Below are 26649 nucleotides of genomic sequence, written 5' to 3' on the forward strand. Positions count from 1 at the left end.
GGTGGATTTGGTGTCATCCACAGACTACTGAACTCATTGTGAAGTCTGTCATCAAAATCACCGACGAAAAGAACACAATAATCCAGTGCCCAAGCCAAAGTTAATGAATTCTGTCTTAAAGTGTGTTCCGACCTATTAATAGAGTCATCGCTATGGCTTTTAAAAGTAATCCACAGTGCACAGTGCATGCCGACCGGACTAGTAACTTTGCGCCGCCCCTGAGTGAAGCTCTGTGGTGGGCCCTTGCTGATATTTTGCCTCTGCCTCACAGAGACACCCAGGAAGCTCATCAAGCGGGAGCCCACGTGCCACCAGATTCCTGCTGCGGATAATACCGAAGTCGGTAACACTGCATCACTCAGCCAACGGGCACAGAATCTGTTTCTCTAAATAGAGTTCATGAAAAGCAATTCGGAACTGGAACTCATTCATTTTTGGAAGGGAAAAGACAAAACTGTGTTTATACCTATTGCTAAATTTTAAAGGAGGACTAATTCGCTTGAAAAACAAATTTAGCTTGACGTGCGGCAGGGCAGGCTACATTCACCACGGCAGTGTTGGCCTCTGACTCGGCGTGAGACCAACGGACAGTAACGAGCTGACAAACAGCACCAGAAGTCATTCGATGATGGAAACTCACTTCCAAGTCACAGCCTTTCTTCTGAAGAGATGACGGTGAAAAGGACCAAGAGCCAATGAGGACATCTGAGAGTCTAACGGGGTTTGCTCTTTCCCACGCGAGCCCTTTTTTTCCCTCCCCACCCTCTTTTTGCACAGCCTGGCCTTGAATAGAGAGCTAAGAGAGGCAGAAATTAATAAATAATGCCAATAGGGCTCAAACCGCAAGATAATTTTCCCCAAAAATATGTGACCATTTCAGTGACTTGACTCATTTGCCTCTCGTTTTGTGCCATTTGTGGGGCGGTGGGGAGGGGGGAGAATGTAATCAATGCATACATAGCCAGCCAAGCAACCCTTGTGTCTGAAGCCAGATCCTAGGTAGGCCTGGAGAAGAGGACCATTTAGACGAGATCTCCAGTTTCTATCGAAACCACGATTATTTACACAGAGGATTATGATTGAATGTTTAGAGCAATGTTGAGTTTATCAAGCCATGATGCTTACAACTAACTGTAGCTCACACAGTGAGTGCTGAGGAATCTTTTACTTTATAGTAAGTACTGTTTCTTTAAGTAGCAATATTTTTTCTTTATTATATATCAAAACTATCATTTAAATTTTATATTTTTCATGTGTATCTGAAAACAAACCTCACAGAATTTAATGCATAGACTATATGCATGGATTTCAACTTTAAAGACGCTTTTAAATCAGTGGTTTGCTTCTATTGACTGGAAAGATTTCTTTTTTAATCAGCAGAAACTAAAAGTCTTCTGCGCATCTCTCAAGGTGCTCCATCATCCGGTCCTGCTCTACGCGCCCAATCCCAAGTGTCCCCCTCCTCCTCCACTTCTGGAAAGAACAGAAACTGCTCCACACACTTCTTCATAGGCTATTCATTGTCAAGGTCTCCTCTAAGAAGGCTTCGCTGGCACCCCCCCGACCCCGCTCTGTGTCCATCATCCTATCACTCAGGGATCGTAAGCAGGTCTCTAGCATCGACCTCCCCTCCCTCCTCTCTCTCTCACCGGGTTCCAGCCCCACTGGCTCCAGGGAGGCTCTTGCCTTAGGGCGTTTGCATGTTCCCTCCACCCGGAAGGCTCTTTCCTCAGCTGCACCACCTGAAAATATTTTCCTAAACATCGTGTCTCCTAACCACCCTGTTTAACATTGCAACCCATTCCCAGATTCTCTGCTGCCTTCTCTTGCTTCATTTTTTTTTTTTTTCCATGGCACTAGACTATTGAAAGGGCAGGGATTTGGGTCTATTTTATTCACTGTTGTACTCCAAGTGCCTAGGATAGTGTCTGGCACAAAGTAAGTACTCTAAATTTCTGCCACATAAATTAAGTGAATTTACTGAATGCTAACTGCATCCTAATGCTTGATAAATATAATTAAGGAATTTATTGACATTTACATTCTTAGTGTTTAATGAGTATTGCTTTGTTTAATCCTCACGATACCCTTGAAGAAAAATTCCATTATCATCCCAATTTTACAGACAGAGAAATGTGACACAGAAAGATCGCGTGAATTCATTAAAATTAAGTGACGAAGAAGTGGCAGTGAGGCGGGCCTCAGGTGTTGTGAACACGAAAGGCTTTGTTTGCACCCCATAGTTTTGAAACTTCTCTCTCATAGCTATTCTATCCTTAACACAAACTACTGGCCAATTACTGTCGGGGCTACATTTATTTATGGTCTACAACACCTTTTTCTAAAAAATGATGTGAGGCAATTAGCTTTAGATAAGCATTAGCTAAGGAAAAATATCCTGAACGGTCCAGAACATGAAGATGAGTCTAGATTAAGTCGAGCTACTTAAAAAATAAGAAGATTTCAAAATTACGAATTGCAGGCACCTAGAAGCCACGGGTCTGTGAGCGCCGCGGGGCCTGGCCCAGGGGTCAGGGGCCACAGCGTGGGGTGGGGTGAGGTGCGAAGCTCCGTACAGAAGATCTAAGTGGACACGGCGATCCCAGGGAGGCTGACTGAGCTGGTGTCCAGGCCGTTCCCACCCGTGTGCGGCCATCAGATTGTCACGGCCCACAGCAGTTCTACTTGTTTGGTGTCCTTACGGCACTGGCACCGGCTGTCAAATATCTTAAAAATTATCCCTAAACCTAACATCGATAAAATGCTCAGTAAGCACGAGGCACTAGGCCGAGAGCAGTCGTGGATTAATCTATACACGCCTCAACGTCGACCCAAAATCACAAGGACAAGTCACATGCCCAAGGACACATAAGCAAAGTAAGTGGCCGAGCTGGACACACGTCCAGACCACGGAGCTTCAGTTTATTTACTCAACCACTATTCTACTGCCTGACAACAACAAAAAAAGTTTAAAAAACACAAAACAAAAAAACACCAAAAAAACTGGCTTAGCATTGTTTAAAGAGATGATAGAACATCATTCGAGAAACCTGAGCATTAGTATAAATACGTATTTTGTCAAAAGATTGAATACATTCTTCTTAACGATTGTTTTTGCCCTTTAGGTCATCCCAGACAAACTCCTTAAAAGCGTGCGTTTTGTGTTATTTATCTTCCCGTCTCCAGCACACAGTTCTGTAACTTGGAAAGAGTCTGATAAATGTTCATGGAGTGAATGAGTGAATGAGAGAACAAATGAATGGAGTGGAAGCTAATTTTTACATCTGATATGAAAAATGGCCCTTTCCAAGGACACAAGATCTGTCGGCTATAAATTTAGGCCTAGACAAGTTATATATTAGTTACTTAGTGTAGACAGTTAGCAGTTTTCAGACTGGAAGTTAAAAAAGTAAAAAAAAAAAAAAAAAAAAGATTAAATAAAAGTCCATAAATAAACCCTAAATAACTCAGCCTTCCTTTTCCACCATAAAGTGGGAACTTAAACTGTGGAAAGAAAAGTTTTACTCTCCTCAAGTATAGGTACAACTTAATTTTATAATCTCGATCTCACAGGTTTTTTCAAAGCCCAAGGCCTGTGGAATTCATAAAAGCATGTGTTTCCTCTAAACACAGGTATGCACGATCTGGTTCACAACTGGTACGATTGCTCTTTATGTTTTAAGTGTTACCTTTTTATTATTCGCAATCCATTTTATCTTAATCGGGTTTATTCTTCAAGTGCCAACTTCTTAACAGATCAAAATCACGTAAGAGTCACTAAAATTGAAAACCAAAAAAGAATCTCCAGGATGTTTTTCTGAAAATAAAAACAGTTCAACCCTTCACCTCCGATCTACTCCACCCACATACCTTTTCATCTAGAGTCTGAAACAGCTAAATTAAAATACCAGATGAAATTCTCCTATCCTGGGAAGCGATGACCCAAAACTAAGGGAAAAAAGAGGGTTTTCCTTCTTCCTTCCCTCCTCTCACTCTCAAAATAATGTCTGCCTACCAAAAGGCTGGAATGAGACTTTCGTTTTAATTTTAACTGAAGCAAATGTTATAGTTGTATTACTACTCATCAACAGGAAGCAAAATTACTCATCCATTCCACTGAGGTATCTAAGACCATAAAAATTCAACTCATTTTCTCCTTTCTTAAAGGGCCCTATACGTGATGGGATTAAATTTCATAAATTCCAAAATACGTTTATGCTACAGGATTTTAAAATCGAATCCCTTTGCCATTCCCTCTAGTTCGAAACAGCTTGTTTATCTTCTTCCCGCTAGCGCAAAACGCAGTACAGAAATGGAAACCAGATTGCTTTATGCAGTGAATTTCATGTGGTTTCCACATTTCTCCTGGCAGTCGGCTCCCAGCAGACATTCATCTGAAAAATTCCTCCTCGAGTGATTTTTAAGCAAGATGGCATCTGCCGCGTTTGGTGGCACATTCTAAGCACAGGCTCAAACGCACTACAAAAGGCCTACCCGTGACAGCATCCTCCACGGCCGGCGGCCGTTTACAATTGAAGTCTTTGTAAACATCAGAAAAAAAAAAACGTTAAAATGTACTCTAGGAAGGTGCTTTTGGTGGTCTTGATTCTTGCTGAAGAAGGAAGTCCCTTTCTTTGACTCTTCACATTCAGGAAAATCTCAGATGGATCAATACGTGTTTATTGGCCTGATTCCATTAGGGAAGCGGTTGTGCAGCATTTATACAAATGACAAGCCAGGGCCCTGCCCTTGACGAGCTTACACTCAAGGGAGACAGACGAGACATAAATAACGGAACGAGGCAAGGAACAGTTTGAGAAGAATCGCAGAGCATAAGCAACAAATGGATAAATGAATAGAGCGGACAACTAAGTCTCTAAGGTTATGTGGAAATCTTTGGTACCCATATTCTCTGGAGCCACGAGAAAGTTGCTTGAAAGTGAAACGGTGTGCTCAATCTAAAACTCGATCATTTTCTCCCCTCCCTTCTGAAGACATTTAATGTCTAAAAAAAAAAAAAATCAAAAGTCACTGCCTTATAAGAGAATTATTTTAAAGCCACAAAGAAGTATAAAAGCGATTTAACTTAATTTGGAAGCTGTTTGTTTGTTCTTAAGCAATGCATACGTGGGGTTAAATTAATCTGATTGAAACTTTAAAAACAAACAAAAAAAACAATCTAATACATGTTTTCACTGGTAGTGCAATTCTACCCCCACGTTCTTAAGAAGAAACAAGAGTCAGGCCCTGAGCGGAGGGGAGAGCTGCAGGAAGTCTCACGCTGAGCGGGGGAGGAGAGGAAGGGGAGCCAGAACAGGAGAAAGGGGGAGAAGGAAGAAACGGAGAATGAGCGGGGAGTCTCTTTCACCGAACGCCTTTGGAGGACTCGTCAGAGATACAGCGGGGGACACCACCACGTGTCACCGCCTCGCGACACGGTACCCGGCGTAACGGACATCCGCAGCCCTTCCTCTCTTTAAGCATCCAGGGGCACCCCAAAAGTCCCCACGGGTAGACAGCATCTGCTACAGCGTCACCGCCACCTGCCCCGTGGAGCACCACGAAACGCCAAACTGCTGTCCTGCGAATCGCTGCGGAACGTTTTCAAAATCATCCCAATTTCTTTTGCCCGTACCCCCTCCCTCGGGCCTTCGCCCAGCCGCCAACTCCCCAGCATCTCTCCCTGGACGGATGAGACGACGCAGAGCTGAGCCAGAACCAATCACCGCCGGCGCGACTTCTCTCCTGCCCCCGTGGACGCAAAAAGGCGAAGGTTTGATTTCACGGCAAAGAGGTGGAATTTGTTCAAGAAAAATAAAATTTTGAAATACAAACTATTAATTAACTCTGAACAACTACTAAATCACCAAACAAAGTCTGCCCTCGTCACCGGGCGACTTGGCTTCACTGTTTTCACCATGAATGTTCATTCGAAACTTCTATTTCACGGTCGTACTATATACATTGCTAAGCAACAGGAACGTATCATGAAAAATGATCGTACATCATTAGAACAATTTTTAACGTGGCCTTTCAAAGCAGTTTCCGTCAGCATGCACATACAAAAAGTCACTAAAACTCTCCTGTATCGAATATGAATATGTACCAAGCGCCACGAGAACGGCAGTTTGAAGTGAAGAATTTGATATATTCGGAAAATCCTGCATATACATAATTCACCAGGCAAAGGCAATGAGAATGATACGGTATAGAAACCCAAGAGAAGCAGCGTTCATCTAAACGAGTGTGAATATACGGCATCCAAGCTCAACAAAATCAAATTAAACAACAACAGAATCAAGTTAGCTGACAGTAACAAATCGAATCCGACCTAACTGCTCTTAGCCCGACTGGGTGACCGACACCAGAGATTTTATGGTCTGAAGGCAAAGATGGAACTAAAATTAAGGCTGATTTAGAAAACACAAATAGGGTAAAATTTACTGGAAAAATCACCTCCCACTAGCTTTTTCAAATGTTGTTAAAGGTTAAAAAAAAAAAAAAAACGAGGGACTCAACTTTCCAAAAATCAACAATTAAAATTATAGCACTGAAAATTTCATGGTCTGGAATCATAAAAAAAAGGGGAGAGAGGACCAGTATCCTCAAACTGGCTTCGCTACTGGCAAAGACAATTACTTCTAGAAAAGTCAAAAGGCTCCTCTTATACCACTTATTCTGGCCTTGTTTTCTCTGTTCAGAAAACTTGAAGACGAAGAAAAAGAACGTTGAGTTCTTATAGTTCTTTTGTGAACTTCTCGGTAATAACTTGATGAGGCTCTGAAAAGGCAAGATGAACTCTAAGCATGGGCTCCCACAGTCGACACCCACACCGGGCCACCAGGTAGCACCCGAGGCCATGCCCACACATTTTCGATGGGTTCCAAGCCCCTTAAAGGAAAAAACAGAACAAAACAAACAAACTAACAAACAAACTACTCATTCTCCAGGGAACCAAGCCAGCACTTCAGAAGCCATCCTGACCCACTCCGGCCAGTGAAATCCAAGACTAGTTCTTTCTTGAAAAAAGCCAAGGAGAAATGGGAGCGAAGGATGTTGTCCCAGCGGGAAGCATCTCGTTCCCGTGCAGAAGGCTGGGAATAAGCCGTCGTTCTCAATCAAACGTGAAGCGACCGCGCGCAGAGCGTGTGCACAGCGTCTGAACGCGCAGTGACAGCTCCACCTGCGTAGAAATCAACGCCCTCAAGATACTGCGTTTGCAAAACGGCGAGGCGTCACCCATCCAACACGCACTCGGTCACCTTCGAGTGCTGCTGTAAAACTCTGACAGGCAAGGGTTTTTTTTTTTCTAAAAAAAAAGACCGAAGAGTGCATACACCAAAACTAACATCCAGGATTATGAAACATATCACACATGCTCTAGCCTTAAAAAATACGTCATTTTAAAAATGGAATTGATTTCGATGTTGGAAACTGTCATATAGAGACCTGGTTCAGTTTAAAAATAAACATATACATATATGCACTCACACATACATTTATACACACACAAGTTTTAGTAAGCACACACTAGCTACAATTAAAGTTGATAAGCCCAAAGGAGAGGAAGGCCATTATGGGCTTTTCAGAAAAATCCTCCAGAAAGGTAATCTTAAGAAGCCAGCTCCCACTACAGTGTTTTAAGAGCAATCCTGTTGTCTTTCTTTCGGGATCAAGTATTTTCTTCCATTTTTACTTGTCTTACACGCACGTTGTTTATTTACCCAATGAGATTGTAAATGCTTTGGGGAAAATCACACACTTTCTTCCTGGCGTCACGGCATCTAGCTTCGAAAGGGGGTCTGGGCCTGCACCGCGGTGGCGGCGGTGGCCCGGCTGGCCCTCCTGGCAACACCGCCCTGCACGGGGCCTCCGTCGGGCCAGGCGCTGCTCCCAGACCCCCTCGTGCACCAGCCATGTGGTCCATGTGGTCCTCAGAGAAGCCTAGGAGGAAACTGAGCTCAGAATCGTTAAACAGTGGCCAAGGTCACATGACAATAAGTCGTGCAGCCAGGATTCAAGGCCTGGCCACCCAGCGCCCCTGGCACTGCCTCCAGGGGCTCCCACTTCTTCATCCTTGGCCACAAGAAGTCCTCGCTTCGGGGGTGGTCGCATTCGATTGCATCACAAGTGAAAACCACAAGTGTGGGGGCCTGGTATAAAATAAATGCTCAAAAAATAAAAAAAAAAAAAAGGATTAAAGAAACAAAACAAACCTTTAGAAATGCAGAACAGAACACCTTCCTTCTCTACAGCTTTGGCACTGTAGCCCTGAGTGTCGGTAAAGTTACGCAGTCTGATTAATCAGAATCAAACCACTTTTGATCGATTAATATGCAAATAATATAAGTGCTTTTAAAAATATGGGATTAATCCTCATTTGTAACATGTAAATGCACTTTTCACATGAACTAATTTATACACCAATGTTTTCTGTTTTCTGTAAAAGTAAAGCAAATTCCCATGCTGGCGTGACTAGGAATATTTTAATATGGTCTCAAGTGTCCCTTGAATACATTCTCTGGAGACTGAACAGAAGTAAGAGGCCACTTGTGGTATCCATAATATACTCAACTAAACAGATTTATGTTGGATCGAACCCTTTTAGCAATTCATGAAACTTGTATTTCTCCTTTTGCATGTACCGGAGGATTGCAGATCTTCAAATAAAGCCCCTTGGTTTCACTGGCCTGCAGTAGTGGTATGGATCACGTGAGTATGCCTACCATCGCTTAAAGCCTCAGTGAGAGCTTCTAAGATGACCTACCACTAACTGCTGGGATTCTGGGTAAAGCAGAAAGTGCTTCTTCACACACACACTTCCTTGTAGCCAACATTCTCCACTGGCACCCCGAGCCACAGAAAGGACACTTTCTCTACCCCTGCGAGGAAGTGGTCTCTGACTCTTTATATGAGGCCAATACAATTTTTTTTTTTTTTTACATCATGCCTCCTCATTTCTGAGTCGCACTCAGGAAATTAAATATTGGCGATGTCAAACGATGTCAGGAATCAATATTCTAAAATTGTCAGTGACCCGAGGACTCCATATTTCTCCCGTCCAAGTGAGCCAGGCTCGTTTCAAAGTCCGACTGTAATGTGGAATTCGATGGAAGCTCGGAGCACATAGCATTCGGATGATGCTGGTCAATTTGGGGGGTTGGCCCAGGCAGCAGACCGCATTCCAAGTACGCTCTCACTTAAAATGTGCTGGAAAAGGCCAGCACCGATTTTCCAACTCTTTATCTTGCTTCCCCGAAAGACTTCAAGAAAGTGCTTCAAATTTTACTGGAGTCATAAAGTACAAGCACATATTTACCTACGTGTGACTGGTTTTCAATAGAAGCAGAGTTTTTAAGGTTTGTCTGCCTGATGGATTAGGTTACTGAAATATAGAAATGGGTGCTGTGCACGCCAGTGGTTAGTAAAACTCAAAGACGTAACATTATCTTTCTCAATTGATTGGAGGAAAGAATGTTCATAAAATATATACTGCTTTTGGTTAGGAGTTGACTTTTAAATAAACAGACTCAGCAATGGAAATTCTAGAGACACGCAGAACAAAACATGCGTTAAACGTATGTTTTAAAACCAGCTCTCTCATAATCTTTGCCTTTTGCAAGCTTTCCGAAGATTGTAAAATCAGTTGCCGTAAGTTTGTGATTTATGATAGCTGTTCCAATTTAACTTCTTTTTCAGCTGTGGAAGGAAAATCTGCTAACTCTTCGGGACTGTTTTTCCTGTTTTACAGCCTCTGCTGCTGCATCGCTGGCTGAGAAAGCACTTCTCTGCAGTGATCCGCGGGCGGCCATTTGTTTGAGTCAGGGAAGGAGAGAAAAGGGAGAAGAGTCGCTTCAAAGAATCTCTCAGCCCTTACGGGCCCTAACAAAATAGGAAATGCTGGTGATTAAGGGAAGGCATTGCCTCTAATAAAAAAAAAAAAATAGAAAGTGCTAATCCACACAACATAAGGCCAAACTAAGTGGGGCTATCTTCCTTAATTTGCAATGAACTGGGGTCGACTAGATTTTTATCTCAGATACAAACTGGGAAGGAGAAAACAACAAAAAAGGAAACGCTGCAGCTTGGCTAGATCCTGCTTTTCACACAAGATCGTATGGCAGATAGCTGCGCAGGATGCTTCCACAAGATTAGAAGGCCCAAGATGAGCGAGGAAATGTGGCTGGCCCAATGTTCACATTTATTTCTCAAAGAATAGTACGATCTGATATGTAACTGCGGTACATATATATAAACGTTAAAATTCTACCAGGATTTCCATTTAAGATAAAAAATGAGAGCGATTCTTGGATTATTATCCTGATAAAGGTTGGATCAGAAATCACATGCATACTATGTACCTTTGACTCACCCTTTCTACAGTTTAATGGATGGACTACTACAGGCTAGTTAAGCTGAGTATAAAGATACCACCCCTGCCTTCAAGTAGTTTATATTCTATGGGGTGGGGGGGAATCCACATATGTGAGATAATAAATAGTACACAGAACATTTCAGTTCAAAACTAAGAGAACGTAGTACATAACTGACAAATTGATAACAGGAAAATGAGAATTCAGTAGGGGGAAAAATCATCTCTGTGGACTGACAATACGCTTTTGATCACAAGTATGTGAATTAGGACCAAAGCTGATTTCTGCCCCTTCCCATAATTGCACGAAGTAATATGTTTAACCTCTCCGAGCCTAAATTTCATCATCAGTAAAATGAGAATGATGATGCTATCTACTCCATGAGATTACTGTAAGAAACTGATGTCTTCTACACAAAAGAATTTTTGTAATCTGTATTATAAAAGACCGTCGAGAAGGTGGTTAAAGGAAGTACACTGAACTGTTACTATTAATTTGGGGGAGCAGAAAGGGTTGGGGGGGTGGATTAACTTTTTCTTCACATACTTTCTATTGTTTAAACATTTATAGTCCCCAGGCACTAATCTTATAACGAAAAAATTAAAACTATATAAATTCTATCTGAAGTGTGCATATCTGGATGTCACAAAATACCCTAATTGTAAACACTAGTAACCCTGTTTCTTTATGGGTACATAGAAACAAGTCTCGGTTCTGGTTTCAATTTAAGAATTGCTAAAGTCATAAAAATTTGCCAAGCTTGGGAATAATAACCAACCAAAGCAGTGTTTCTTTTCCAAGACATTTTTAAAAAGAGCAAATTTTGTCGTCAACCGAAACCGTCCATTGACTCAAACCATCGCTCTGGTCAACACCTTTTGAAATGACCAAGTTAAATAACATGAATTCTCGAAGGCGAGTCTCTGTCGCGTCTGAGTTTGCTTTCGAGAGCCCACAGCATGGCAGGTGTTTAACCGATAACTTGGCGGACCTAAAAAAGTCCTCAGGCCGCTTCCAGAGGAAGGTCGAGGACCTTCCACAGTGGCATGGCAGACCACTCAGACTGAACTTGCTCACAGACTCGCATTCCCGCCACTGCGAGTAAGTGTGAGCTGTTCAAGGGCAGGAATCAGATCGTCTTAAACTTTGCACGGCAGCCCCCGGCAGTGTGACTAGCACACGAGTGGGCACCGCTAAATATGTGCTGAATGGTGTGGAGGAAACAAAACCGACATGTTCTGGTCAACTAGATGCCCGATGAGACAGGCTCGCGTGTAAGGGGACACGAGTGTTACAGTCGTTTCTGTAGAAAATCCCTTGAAATGCTGCAAAAGCGGTAAAGATAAGTTTTGAGTTTCTTGAATAGAACATCATAAAAACCCCTATTTGAGGAAGGGCTCTCTCCCACATTTGAGAAAGTGCAGATGTGTGAACTAAGGTGAAATCTCGGAGCAGCCTGATCAGAACTACCTTTCATCTGCCTTACCCAAAATTTCCAAGCATGTCCGTCGATATAAATAGCAGAGGGCAGAGGAAAGGCTTCCACTATTCTGTGGCTGAATCGAGCCCACCCCTGGCACACCGGGCTCCTGGCTGACTATTGTCCTTCCGGCTCATGGCTCTCCTACGACGATTCGTGAATAAACAGACACTCGAAAAGGACGCAGTTGGTATTCATGTGTAACAAGGGCATTCTGCTGTACGCAGCCCCATTTGCACGTTTCCAGTATGATGTGAGCAGTGACGGGGAGGGGGGGGGGGGGGAAGGAATCGAGGCACCTGGGTTGGTTGGGGCTCATTTTCTACTGCTTTGGTTGTAATTCTCTAAAGAATGCTAAGTTTCTTAGTTCGGCTACTCAAATTAAATTTGGAAGCTACCTGGGATTTTTCTCACATTTTGATCTCCGAAAGGGCAATTAATCAAACTCTTGTTTGGGGAACGCGAACTTTAATCAGAACTCTATGCAGGGGAAAGTCAGAGAGCTGCGTACTCAGACTATTCAACAGCACATATAATTGAAACCAGCAACGGCGGGAGGAGAAAAGTGGAGACCAGCGGGGCTGATGCGTTATAACCTTTGGTCAGGCGGTCCTTGGCGAGTTTCAGCAGATTTACTTACCCAGAGCTAAATCTAAGCAGCCAGAATATCACCCCCGCCCCCCCCCCAAAAAAAAAAAAAACAAAAAAAAACACGACACCAACAACAAAAATAGGACCACAGAACCGGGAATTACCCGTGAAAAACAATGCCGTTCCTAACAGCATGACTCTACCAGAGGCAATTTGTTAGGGGACCGGAGTCGTTATTTCATAGCGGAGGCTTGAAATCCAAACGTTCACATTTCTTTAGGTCGAGCTGTAGCAGGCACTGGAGAGCCGGCCAGAAGCGCTGAGGGGAACGAGGAAGGCCACATGTGGAACTAATTACTCCTGTAGAGGCCATGACAAAGAACATTTCTCCAGACTTTTCATGGGGCTTTACTTTCAGGAAGTTGCTATAATTACTGTCCAAGTCTAGAGCAGCCTGCGAGCCGCTGACAGATACAACAGACGAGGAGGAGGAGGGGGACGGGGAGGGGGGGGGAGGAGGAGGAAAGGAGAGAGAGGAAAAAAAATGAACTTATCTGCCCCTTTTGACGAGTGAAATACCAGAAAATAAAGTACCGCAGGAAAAGGCCTCCAAACGAGCCCTGACTTCCAGCGTTGGACTTTCTGTTTACTTTCTTATCTGCCCCCTATCTCCAAATTCCTCCTCTGGCCTGGATCAGACAGCAGATTTGTCCTTCCACACTAACTCGCTTTCAGTTGGCCGCGGCCGAACTGTACATCTCGACTCTTTTTTTACAGCTTTTCCATACTGGGGCCCACTTCCTGCCCGCTTGAGGAAAAAAATCTGGCCTGAAGATGAAATGACTGCTTAGCATTACACTGAAACATCTGGTACCATTTTACGCGCAGACCCGTGTCTGAGGGCAGGCGATCCGAGCGGTGTCTCCAGCGGCAGGGCGCATACCCGAACCTCCCCAGGGTGACATCATCCCATATATGGACTCTCCAGCCCAGCCCTCCCCCTTTTCCTGGTCCTAAATTCATTGCCAGTTCCCCGTCTGCAGCAAATGTGCCACGTCAAGACTGAAAAGCCCTTGAGTGTGGCTCAGTCGCGGCAGCAGGATTCAGGGGGGAAGGCCGACCGCGACTTTTCCCAGGGACCGGGAGAGGACGTTAAGCACGCAGATGGAAGCTTCTGGAGATCCTGCCCCGTCGCCCCAGTGTTCAGACTACCTGTTCAGGACAATGCCGTTGTACAGTAGTCTGCACATTGGTTAGACTGGGCAAGGCACAGCGACGCCCTGGACGGCGGGGACCGAGGTGGCTGTTTCCCAGGGACAGGACGCTTGTCGGCTCCTCTCGCGAATCTCACGCCCGGTGTTTTTCTTCACAGGTTTTGCACACTAGGGACCCAGGAGCCCTCGGGGACACGGCGGAGAACGGACTGCTGCTGGGAAGACCCGCGGGTGAGGCCCTCTGGCCGGCCTCCGGGGCCCAGGGGCGCCGCGGCGGGAGCCGGCGGTCTGCGTTCACGCGCGAGGGACACGGAGGTACCCGGGTGGCAGAGGGCGACGTGCGTGGCCCTCGGCGAGCGAGGGCGTGGGCCGCGGCGACCTACTTGCTGTCTGTCGCTTGATTTCCGAAGACTCCTAAGTCTCCCCCACCCCCTGCTTAAGTTGAAAGGTTTTCCCACTGCCAAATGAAATAGAAAGACTCCAAACACCTAAGAATAGTTTAAGGAGTCTAGTTCACCCTTGAACGTAAAAAGCCAGGGACCTAAAACCGCCTTTGAACAAGGGCTGTAGCCTAATTCTCACATCCCAGGATTGAATCCATTTTGCCCCAAAGTAAAGAATACTTGCTTGCTATTTTTATCACGCCGCATGGATAGTGCTTGTCTGAAATTTTGCTTCTGAAATGTAAATAGCAGGAATAATCGTATCTAACAATAAAAGAAGCAGCTGCCAAGTTGCTGCCCACTAGACAGTGTAGCTGGGACTTGCCCCGAGAAGAGTGCCAACTCAGAACTACTGAGTCAGCAACCCAATAAACCGGGGAACAGAAGCCTCTGTCTTCAGATACCCCAATATATACCTCTGCGTTTTTTTTTTTTCTAAATCCAGGAACGGTTGATAATCCCTGGTCAGCTGGGGCCTCCCGCCAGTGTTTTACAATGCTTCTATATCTCTGAGCATTTAAAATGATAAGGCACTTTGTCTAGAAACCCGCTGATAAAAAAGGAATTTGTAAACGAAGGCAAAGTTTTCCTTGGTCAGTTTCCAGCTGTCCTGGAGGTGAAGGAGGGGAGTGGGGGAGGTGGGAGGGAAGAAAAGCCTCAAGCTGAATGAAATCCCAATAGAGAGAATAATGGAGAAAGTCTGGATTGCAATATGATCCATGCTAAACTTCAGAGGTGGGTCCCTTCAAGAAAGTTCTGGAAAAATGTTACTGCCTCACCCCTAATTCCCTCAACCCTCCATTTACATCTACCCCCAAATAATTCTATACAATGAAAATGTCGGTTTATAGACTTTTGCAAAAAATGAATATAATCTCTTTTGTCCTTTTAAATTCTTTAGTTAGAATGCTTCCTGAACGAATCCTTTTCTAAATTACATATTTTGCAACAATTCGAAAATTATCACAAGCTCTCTTTTGTAAAACATTTCATTAGAAAAGGTTCCCCAAGTTATCTTTTGTCAAATGATTGATTTTAAAAATAGCCATTTTGCTTATCCTAAAACTGGTATAAACATATAAGTTTTCAGTTTGTGGTTTTCAGTTAAAATATTTTTTAAAAGGAGAAATTTAACTATCTTCTCCACTTAGATGATACAATTTTTTTTCTATTTTGACTTGGAGGCTTCCATATTAATTGCTTTTAATAGGACGAGTTTGAGATTTTAAAAATCCATGTAGTTTCTTTTACATAAGACAACTAAAAAAAGAAACTATTAGGTAACTTACAAGAGCTTAATTTTTCAAGAAATGTATTTTGACTAATTTATACAGTTGCTAAAGAAGAAAGATAGCTATAAGGTACTCTGGCAATGTTTAAGATTTCTCAGATTTTGTTTTATTCCGTTTTTTTTTTTTTTACTGTGCAGAAATAATTAAATTTTATAACCTGCTTTCATTTCATGTGCATTTAATTTAAATGTCTTTATATTAAAAGGCCTTTTTGTTTCAAAGAAACTAACCTCCACCAGTCCCTCGCCTAATTCTCCCTCAGGATGCCTTTTAGTCTGGAGGCGCGGGGACCCGAAGGTGTCCTTGGCGTAAGTACAGGAGTAGAACCCTCAGAATTAATGTGTAAAGGGTTAGCCGAGGAGCCCTGCACGTGCTCAGTGGAGCCCTGACAGCCCGTTTTTGATGCAAACTTTTAACAGATGAAAAGGAACAGTCCTATTTTTAAATTGCATGAGCTAAATTAAAGGTCAAAAGTAAAAAACCCTGCTGACTGAAGGCAGGATGGCAGCGTGTGCACTGTGCACACGCCAACGTGTCTGCACACGTCCTGGAAAACAACACATCTGTTTCCAGGGCAATCAGAATAATGTTAAACTTTATTTTGATACTACTTCGTAAGAAGACATACAAATATTTTAGGGATCATGGCATCTATTCCAGAGGAAACTAACCAACTGTGATCATCTTCAACAAAACCACCCGTGCCTGTGATGGTTAAGTGTAAGTATTAAAATTCGACGTTGTACGTCGTCAGGAACTGTACTTCATAGAAGTTAAGCAGTTATTCTTCGTTTCTGCGCGAGGATGATTGATAAGTGAGACGAGGTGCTGGGTTAAGAGAAAGGCAATTCAGGGCCTCAGCATCAACATTATCATTTCTTAATTGGGGGAGGAGCCTATAAAAAACAATTTACTTACATTTTCAACCCTCCCCCCCTTTTTTTAAGAGCCATAGATCTCAAAATCCAAGAAAGTTTGTTTACAATGGAATAAAATTTCACACTGATCACTTTCTTGCAATTAGGCAATAGGTTTAATGTCCTTCCTGCTTGGCATTCGAGCTTTCGGCCCAGATGATGTGTTTATGTTTTTAAAAGAGCAAAATATATCATCTACTCCACCTCTCGCCTACAGACCACCCAAGGTTTTCACTCTGTGGGAAAGAGTTTAGGCATAAAACTCCTAACGATAGAATTCGCTCCCCCACCCCCGACCTTTTTTTTTTTTTTTTTGGTTGAAGTCGTAAAGCTGCGATAGGAAAATGCAACTTGGTAGTGTAAAAAGTTCACTCATCCACCAGCATCGCCCTTAGCAAAGAGAAGCCAAAGCTTTCAATTCTACCAGAGATCTGCTCTTTAAAAACAACCATTTTCCTCTTCTCTAAAGGGCATGTCCCACCCAGGACAATAACATCCAGATAATGACTAAAAGACCATCACTCAGAAATCCCAGCTTAAAATATCTAGAAGGTCAGCCTTTAGGAGACAGGAAATTCTGGAGGAAAGGCTGCAACTTTTCTTAGTTTCTTCGATCTTTTTACCTTGGTGTGCTGCAAATTATGTAGATAAAAGCATTTACTCATTTTTGAAGAATTTGAAGTATTTTTATCAGTTCTAATAAATAGAAATAATGAAGTAAAAATAAGGAAAATAATTAATTCTTCCTTTTGAATTTCCTGAATTATAAGTGCCAGTTTCCTGGAGTTGCTTTGGTTTAACTTTGCTATAGAAGACTTTAAACATAGTTTTTTTTTTCTTAAAATCAATAAAAGACAAAAAAGAAAAAAAGGTGTTATAACCTATTTAAAAACTACACTATAGGATAATAATGTAAATAGTTCTTTTATATTTTAACTAGTATTTTAAAGGATAACAAATTAATATCACTCGAGTTTGGGGGGCAGAAAAACAGTCTTAACTTTTTTTTCAGCCTTTCCTCTTTTTAACAAGCGTAAGGGCAGGTTCAGCACAACTACAAAGTTTACATATTCCACATACTTACTATAATTGTGTTTTAAAAACCTATTAGAAACATAACTTGACCAAGAGTCTCATGAGTAGAGTAAGCATTTTTCAGCAAGACTCTCCCCTCCCCACACCCCGAAAAACACAAATATGGCTTTTCAGGCTCAGATATTTTTGGTTACCTTGGTTTAATAGAATTGTTTCATATTAAAGGATAACATGTGAACTCACAACTATTTCTTTCTATTTTTTCAGGTTGCATGCATCATTCCTTTAATTGAGCAGAGTTAACTGGATCAAATTATTTATGGGAGAGAGAGGGAAAGCTATACAGAATTACAGTAATTTTTAATTTGCACCAATATCCTCTTTGTAAGTGAATCACTCTATAAATACTTTGTTGCACTGAATGCAGCAACAATAACAAAACAGTCGCTTAAGGTATTTGCATATTCTGACCTTGTGTTATTTAAATAGCAGCCAAGTTTACTGATGTCGCTGATTCTGTTAAAAAAAGAAAAAAGTCCTGTACTTAGAAGTGATGATCAGAAACAGAATCAGACATTTATTTTCTCGAAATTAAATAAATAAATGAAAACTTGCATTTATCAACTCTTTCTTAAAGCTGTACCATATCTAATCACTGCATAAAAGTTGAGATGTGTAGAAAACTCATTTTTTCACAGTCTCTAAAAACTGTTTTGCTCTCCATAAAGTTCCTCTTTACTATTTTGTCAGAATTTTACAATTAAAGGGAAATAAACTATTTGTTTTCTTTAAAATTCTTTGAGAAAATTCCTAATTACACACTCCTTGGGCAATGAGGTTTGGTTTGGTTTGGTTTGGTTTGGTTTGTTTTTTTCAGAAATCCTACTTACTGAAATTTTGACTGTCTGGATATTTTGTTTTTGAAAGGGCAGGGGAATTTGTTAAATACCTCTATGGATGTGAATTGATCATTTATGTTAAAATAGCCAGTAGAATTATCCTCAACTTACCAGAATTAAATCTTCTATCTGTATATTTAACACCATTACTCGTCTCATTTGAACTATTAGGAGAATTTCCAAAGGGTCTGGTTTTACTTTTGGGATGTGAAATGAAGTTTTCTTTTTTGTGTTCAAGGTACTATTTTGTAACTGTATTGCACTAACAACGTCCATAACACGTTCTGAGTATCGCTGCGGGGAACAGCTTTTCAGTTTATACCCTTCTGATTCATGGCACAGTGCTGTAGTTAATTAAGAGAACTTAAGCTCACGAATGCTTTTTATTTGGTTTTCACATCCATACTTAAAAACTTTGCATTAAAAAGGATACGAGAAATTTAAATACGTTCCTGTTGTGTAATAAAGTAGTGGTAAAAATGCGTCCCCTTGTAAAATCCCACTATCAAAGCATCAGGTACCAAGGTCGGTGGTTGAATTGCCAAATCCATCAGGCTCATTAATTATTTTGAAAATGGCTGCCGTTTGCATGTAAATGATAAGTTTCTTTTTCATGAGCAAGGTTATGGTTCTTATCTACTTTAAGAAACATAGTGTTTAACTTCGGTATTAAAATATGCAGAGTTTTTGTGAAGACGAAAAACATCTGGTTCAATTACTCTGAACTCTGACTGCGGTGCATGTGGGCCAGTAATAATACGAAGTGGATTTAAGAATAAACCTTGTGCATAATGCTTTTTTGTTTTGTTTTGTTTTATCCTTAAAATCTCAATGTGAGTTTTCTGTCGTGTCACTTATCCGTGTTAGCACATTTGGAACACGTGTATAAGTGTGCTTTCTGAATAAAGTCAAAAGTCTAACTTGTTGTTAGCTCCATAATGTTTTAATGTTTAATTCTATTGTGTGTTTTTCTCCCTTTCCCCTGACCCTCCAAATTCACCAAATCTGGAAAGCAGACTGAGTGTATCTGCCCATGAGCAAAGGACACCTGAAGGAACAAGGGCCTGGCTGGACGGAGTTGTCATGTGTCTGCCTGTCTACACTTGCTGTGCAGAACATCCGCTCACCTGTACAGCAGGCACAGACAGGCAGTCACACGACAACCCAGCCTGAATGACAACCAGCCATTGAAAGAAAGCAGCCCTCACACCGTAGCACCTACACCAAGAGCTACAGCCACAGTGAGGGGCCGGGGGCCTGGGGCTTCGAGCTGTTGCTTTAATACTTAACTCGTATGTATTATGATGATTCTATTTTGATTCGAATATTGAAACCCACCCAAAGTTAAGTGAGTGGTGCCTATGAAATATAATAAAACCCATTTCTGAAAATGTTCCTGTGCTTTCTATAGTTCTCTTTTCCTCATTGTTGTCAGTAAGTTACTGCCCTTGACATCCACTGTACACGGCTTCGCAGCATCCATCACCAGTCATAACAGAACGGTGTCACCCAGCCTGAGGCTCGCCGAAGAACACAAGATTCTAATAGCTCTACTCTGAAAACTAGGTTTAGTTTTCTATATCATGACTTTTTAAGGGGGGTGGGGGGGGGAGGGAAACCAGGGTAAGAGGGGAGAGGGATAACGTGCCTCAGAATCACGTGTTTCGAGTTAGACGCTGCCAGCGCGGGTCTGGGTAGAACCTGGGGACACAGCTAGTTGTTTCCAATGAAATTTTCAAATGTGTTATAACAGTTGCTTCTCCTCTTTGGATGTGGAGAAGCTGACATTGCAGCTTCGCTATCTCCAAGTGTCACGAGACACATGGGTTTATTACGGCTGTTTAGCTAGGAAGGAGCCCACGCCACGGTTCTAAGCGTGGCGTTTGTGGGGCCAGGGCGTCGCTTGGAATAAAGGGCCCCATTCACTGCAAACTTCCAAGCTCTTGAGATGTCCGGGAGATTCAATTATTGTCAAAAGGAGCAAGGAATGGGGTGGATGGAAATGCAACGTATATTTGGCCATATCTTTGGGAAAAATGTCAAAACTTCACTTGAGACAGTGGGAGCTGAATAGAGAGAAATGATCGGGGCTGCTGCATATGAATACTTCCAACACCGACGGGTAAAACGTGGAGAGATGGGCAAAATTAGAAATGCGTCCACTTTGATTTGGTTTGCTAAAATGTTTTAACTTCGGTATTTAAAATTAGCTTTCCTCTTCCTTAGGAAGATTCTGGTCAAGCTTTGAAAAACGTAGCAAGAGACTAAACCCATTTTTTTTTTTAAATTTAATTCAACATTTTAAGTATATATTTTGGACTAAAACAAACTTTTTATTCAGATATTTCATTTTTAAAACAAAAGATTTAGTCTTAAAGCTAAAAACCCCAGAAGGTTCAAAATTTCTACGATTTTGTGATATTTTATCAAACCTGACACTATAGTGTCTTTTTTTTTTTTTTTTTTTAAGCAATTGGGCGAAACTATAAATATATGGTTAAGGCTAAATTCTTATATTTAACAATCTGGCCTAAGCAAATACGCCATCTGCCAAAATACGCTTCTGCAAAACACATTGGGCAAAGAAGGTTTTTACCTTAAAGAAAGATCCCGGGAGTAGAAAATAAAGTATCAATCAATAGTTCGCGAAATGTAAAATATAAATGGGAAGACAATATAAAAATGTCTCACAGAATATTTACGTGGCGCCGCCCAATTTTAAATGCTTTACATAACTCACAGCAAACAGCACCAACGAGGGTCCACTTATGGCTCATTCTACTCCCACGACATGGAGCAGGGTCGGGACCTACAGGGGACTGTCCCATCCCATCACCCTCCAAAGGGACAGGAGGCCAGCGGAATCATCCTCAAGTGAGCCACTCAGGGCAACATTTCAAATCATCTCCCCTCAAAGCGGGAAGTTAACAGTCTGGTTTTACATTTTTTTTTGCTTGGTTCTCAAAGAAATGTTTGATAAAAAATGTTATTTATATTTAAATTCATTAAATGTATATTTGAAAATGTTTCTCTTCCAGGGGTCATATAAAGTGTATTCTTGATCTTCCAGTATAAATTTTGAGTAGGACAAAAAATATATATAGGGGAGGGGGTCTGGGTCTCTAAGTATTTTAAACAAAGTTGAAATAGCATTTGCCATATGGCTCATTGAATAATACTATATATTTTTCAAAATTACAAATCTTTGGATAATGCCATGATGTGGAAATGTTTGTGATGAAACAATCCTACATTTAAAAGCATAACATAAAGCAGCATATGTATGTGAAAATTTCGAGTAACATGAAAATATTGAACATTTTAAGTTCAATATTTGTCGGAATCTAAATTTTGGCTAACTAAAACGACTCCGTGAGGAGTGCATTCAAACAGTGCTCACGGGGTTAAACTGACCTCATCCCAGGGAAGAGGCGAACCTGGCTGGAAACAGGCAGAATTTTGAACATATAAGAGAAAATGGAACAGGATCAAGATTTCTATAACTTCTTGGCCTCGAATCTGTGGCCAGGCAGGGATATAGCTGTCATTTTGTTTCCTATAACCAAACTTGCATTTGTCATCTGCTACAGCTACATAATAAAAACAATACTAAGTAAACATCCCTATAAGGGAATTATATAATCTCCTTATCAAGCGGTGCAACCACTTCAACCCACAAAAATGAGGCCTGTGATGTTTTAAGAGTCCAAAGAATGTCCTTATTTCAATGCAGACTCTGGATTTTCATCAACAGTGTAAGGTTAGTACATTTCCACTGGAAACACTTCTGTGGAATTATCCTACTTGCCTATGAAAATAGTATTCCATTATGGTTTTAATCTTCATGTTGGACTATAGAAAGAATAAGTACTGGCTATGTGCTATTATCACACATAAACTAGAATTCCCCTTTCTTCAGAGATCTTTAATGACCATTTACACATTTCTCATTGATATTTAAAACAAACAAAAAACAACAACAAGGCTCTCTTCTCCTTGAAGAATATCCTATTCTTCCAAAGTTCATATTTTAGATACTTTTTTTTAAAAAAAACCCATCCCTTTTTTTCCAAATCTGATCTTAAAGTATTAATGTCCAACTACCTGAACCCTAAATGCTTTTGATGTGATAGTTTCTACTTTATTCTCATATCTTACCCTTTTCTAAATCCCTCCCCAAAGCTCTGCAAAATATATTTATAATGTATAAAAATCACATTGGGAAATTTATTTTCCACTTAAGTCATCTTCAATCCAGGAAGTTATAAAGTCAGAGGAGAAGAAAACGTCCATTAATCTTTAATGACGAAAATTAAGAATTTTCAGACAATCTGCCTCCAATGGGAACTTTACCCTGGAATTTAATAGTTTCATTGAAGCACCTGAGGTGCCAGGACACGATGATTTATTATGCTGCGCTTATCTGCTCGGTCGCACGTTCTCCACTGATACTCACTTAGTGCCATCTATCCGTGCCATGTCCCCTGCTGGTAGAACAGTGGACAAGGCAATGGCTCCTGGCCTGAAGAGGCTTACAGGTCAGCAGGGACTTAAACTCTCAACCAATTTTTGTGATGAGCTATCACATCGATTTCACCTTCTGAAAAAAATCTCTAAAATCCACCCATTTCTATCAGTTTCCATCAGCCAACTGTAGCCCACGCTGCCGTGATATCTTATAGAGGCCACAGCAATAGCTTCCTAACAACTCCCAGATCGAGTTTTGTCCTCCTCCAACCCATTCTCTGCAAGATAACCAAAAGGACCTGGAAAAATTCAAATCTTACCATGGACTCTCCTGCTTAAAAAGTTCAAAGGCTTCTCATCATTCTTAGGATCAAATTCCTGAATCCTTATAGAGTTCTTTTCTCTCTTTGTTCCAGGCCGCTTGGCCTTCATTCCAATTCCTAAAATCATCAGGCGTAATCTTGCCTCAAGGTGTTAACACCAGCCTTCTCTGACCACACAGTTTAAGGTCCCCCAGGCTGTGGTCCCCATCCCAGACAAACCCATCCCTGGACTCGTCTTCTTCATGGTTTGTAATCTGCACCTGAGAGATTTTCCTTCTCGGGAGATACCCTTCAGGTACCATAATTCCTTGCTAATCATTTTGTCCTTAGTGCCCAGGTGAGTGGTAATGTAACGGGTGCTCAGAAAATATTTGTTGGGAAAGGTGCAAGGGATTAAGAGCACAGCACTGACAGTGCGCTGCCGGCTAAGTTACTCGTTCTCTTTGAGTCTCAATCTTCACCTCTAAAATGGAGAATATAAGTCAAGCACTGACTTAGCGCAACAAAACTATAAACACGCAATAAACGTGAACCACTACGAGGGCGTCGGTCATCAAGATTACCGTTCGGATTGAAAGCTGACCTCGAGGACTTGAAGCAGGTGGCATGAATAGCAGAAATGCCATTTAGAGCCACAGTCGCTGCAGAATTAGGGAGCGTCTTGCTAGTCGGAAGCATATTTGGTTCGGTTGAGCACTTTGACTGGTTTGGATTTGCAAAGGTGAGCTCGTAGAGAAGGCCGGGCTGCTGCTGGGAAGAACTGGGCGGGTGTACAACAGAGTAAAAAGCACCTTGAATTTGGAGTAACCAGCATGGAGGGGACAGATGGGCCGGGTCAGCACGAGGCTTGGAGCTGCCAGTGACACATCAAACGGAGTGTCCACTGGTGAGAAACACTGCAGAGGGCTAGCTAATATTCTATTTGAGGTCATTTGAATTGCTGTATTGCTTCCCGAAATCCTTAGTAAAGATCAGTACTACAAATATCCCATGCCATTGTTGGGATAGCGATCAAAGATGAGCATCGTCCATTCCAGACCCAAGAGGACAGGTGTGGACACACGAGCCTACATGTCCATGCCTGTCCTCACCCCCACGACAGCTCCTCCTGGACTTGGGGTCCACATACCAGCAAAGGGCCCTGTGGAGGAAGAACCCAGGGCAACTTGTGCAAGAAGTTTCGGCGTCTGGGGCACCACAGCGTGATGCAGAAGGACGTCCAGGAAACCGACGTGGCGATTAGCTATAGACTGTCCAACCCTGTAAAGGACAGTCTAGTGCTTTCTGCGCTGCAGAAAGCCCATCGTCAGAGCAGTGTGAGGGGAGAACATGGCGCCGGGCAGCGATTAACCGCGCCTGCCACGACCACGCTGCAGCACAAAGACTCCGCAGATAATGGAGCAAACGGCACTACCTGTGAAGCTCATCTATCAGCAACGTTACAAACGATATTCTCTTAACACACAGTGATGGTTCAAAAGGTGCAATCCACAGATGCTTGAGGATAGTTACAAATTCTTCTAAAATTCAAGGAGAGTGTGGGTAGATCAGTTCAGAATAAGGAGGGAAAATGCCAGGGATTTACTGTTACGGTCACGCCAACTGTAGCTTACGATTATTACACAGGACAATCGTGCTACTGCCTCTCCGGCCTGGACAGGAGCTCGCACAGGTTGGTACCATCCTCTGTAACTTTGGCCAATGCCTACATGCTGGAGGCGAGGTGTAACAGGAAGCCTCGCTGAAGGAATGAGGTCTGACTTTCCTCTCAGTGTCTGAGCCTTACCATCCTCTATGAAAAACCCCAGATCCCATACGGCCTATGTCGCCATGTGAAATGACAAAAAGAATCGAAAATTAGAAGACGTGAGTCCAGGAATGGCATCGCAGTGGTAAGTAGTGTTACTTACAATTGCAAAAATAAATACATAAACGTGATACCTAAAAGTTTATGAAAGCACTTGTTAATGCATGCGTTCTCAGAGTCCTACGAAATCCCTTAGAGGTGAGCGGTTGGCAATGGTCCCCATTCGATGAGTGAAAAGACTGGGGCTCAGAGAAGACCGGCTTGTCCCAACCCTGGCAGTTAATGACAGCAAACCCACATACCCCAGTACCTCGGCCTGTTCATCACATCTACCATATGGTCTGGAGGGTCCTTTGTTCAATCGATGTCACCCTGGAAAACCGTTTGAGCCATTTTTCTTCAATCACAAATATATTTCGAGAGTCATTTATATTTATTACAAACCCGTCACGAGTTAAACAAAACCATGTCTATCCATATGACACAACAGGCTATTTATTCAACAGCCAATTCGACTGCAATGAAAACACAGCGGTCTAATTACACAAGGAAGCAATGGCAGAGCCCGGGACAAGGCAGGGCGACACGGAGCTATCGCCGAATAAACGGCTGAGCCTGTAATGACTTACTGATATTGACTGCGTCGCCTTTGCTCGAATGAGAGCTCGAATCACGCTCCTCAGAGCCAGAAAACGCGAGACAATCTCACCCGTAAACAGTTTTGCTACCGCGAACTAGTATTTTTATCTAATGTTTGCATGTGCATTATAAGCACCGAAACTTCTCAGGTCGGACCGGAGTTATTAAAATTTCCAAAACAGTTTCATTTCCATCCATGCCGTTCCAAATTCATCAGTAACACTGTACCACTTTATACCACTTTAATGCCTCTGCAAGACCGATAAATATTGTTTGTACTTTTACAGCTATCAGATTTAAATGATGTCATAGGACCAAAATTATTAACATCTAACATAAACCAAATCACTACAGTTATTTTAATTCATGCTTTTATATAGATACCACATCCTCAAAGAACGATAGTCATATAAATAATTATCTGAGAATCATTTGAATATGAGCGATTTGGATAGTTGCAAAAGTCTTCTCATGATGCTCTATTGCCTTGAATCTCTTCAACATGTTACATAATGAAAAGTGATTTCACTGTACCAATACCTTTGCCATTCTTACAAAGAAAGAAGTTTCGACTCCATTTCTTCAAGTAAACAAGCATGTGACTATAGCGGAGAAGTAAAAGAAATTCGAAGGGAATATTGTAAAATTAAAAACCGATGAGAAAAGAACAAGCAATTCTTCACATGCCGTCCCAAGCTAAGTTGCACCGAAAGAGAACCACTTCGGAGCTGAATGTCACAGCATCACTCACTCGAAAGGAGAAAGCTGTCGCTCTCCGTGGCTTACCTCGTCGTCCTTATACCAGGACAAGCTCTCCGCAGTGAGGACGAACCAGTATCCCTTGGAGCCTCCTTTCATGATGCCGATGTTGCTGATGGTCAGCCACCCCTTGCGGATCACCTACGAGAGAGCACAGTCCGCAGAGACGCTTAGTTCAACGTGGGCCAACGGAGACCGCCTGTTTTGCACTAAGTGAAGTTAAAAACAGATCACAGTAAGAACGGCATCGCTCCCCCAGAGCTCACCCTCCGTAAGCCATTTAAGATCATTTATCTTCCAAATGTACAGATAACCGGAGGGAAGCCTCTCTCTTCAAATGAACAAAATCAAAATGGCGGTCTCGTGCAGCCAGCAGAAGCAGAAGCCCTGGGAGGGGAATGAGGTGAGGC

The 26649-nt window shown here is 42.2% G+C and overlaps 1 protein-coding gene and 1 long non-coding RNA gene across 13 annotated transcripts in view; one reads left to right on the top strand and one right to left on the bottom strand.

The window, feature by feature from the left end:
- The window catches only part of DNM3 (dynamin 3), a 354287-nt gene that overhangs the window by 161522 nt on the left and 166116 nt on the right, over positions 1-26649 (bottom strand). For 9 of the 11 annotated variants that reach the window (XM_036234646.1, XM_036234642.1, XM_036234648.1 and 6 more), the window contains one exon: positions 26267-26380. In XM_036234646.1, coding sequence (XP_036090539.1) covers positions 26267-26380 — 114 coding nt within the window. The other 2 variants (XM_036234650.1, XM_036234652.1) reach the window with 2 other exon arrangements.
- Positions 13090-19639, top strand: LOC118612853. 2 transcript variants are annotated; one of them, XR_004955168.1, is made up of 2 exons: positions 13090-13696; positions 13817-19639. It is a non-coding gene; the product is annotated as an uncharacterized LOC118612853 (long non-coding RNA). The 2 variants fall into 2 exon arrangements; XR_004955169.1 differs by having other exon boundaries at positions 13090-13314.

The sequence above is a fragment of the Rousettus aegyptiacus genome, unplaced genomic scaffold, assembly GCF_014176215.1.
Source record: "Rousettus aegyptiacus isolate mRouAeg1 unplaced genomic scaffold, mRouAeg1.p scaffold_m13_p_17, whole genome shotgun sequence".
Taxonomy (NCBI): domain Eukaryota; kingdom Metazoa; phylum Chordata; class Mammalia; order Chiroptera; family Pteropodidae; genus Rousettus; species Rousettus aegyptiacus.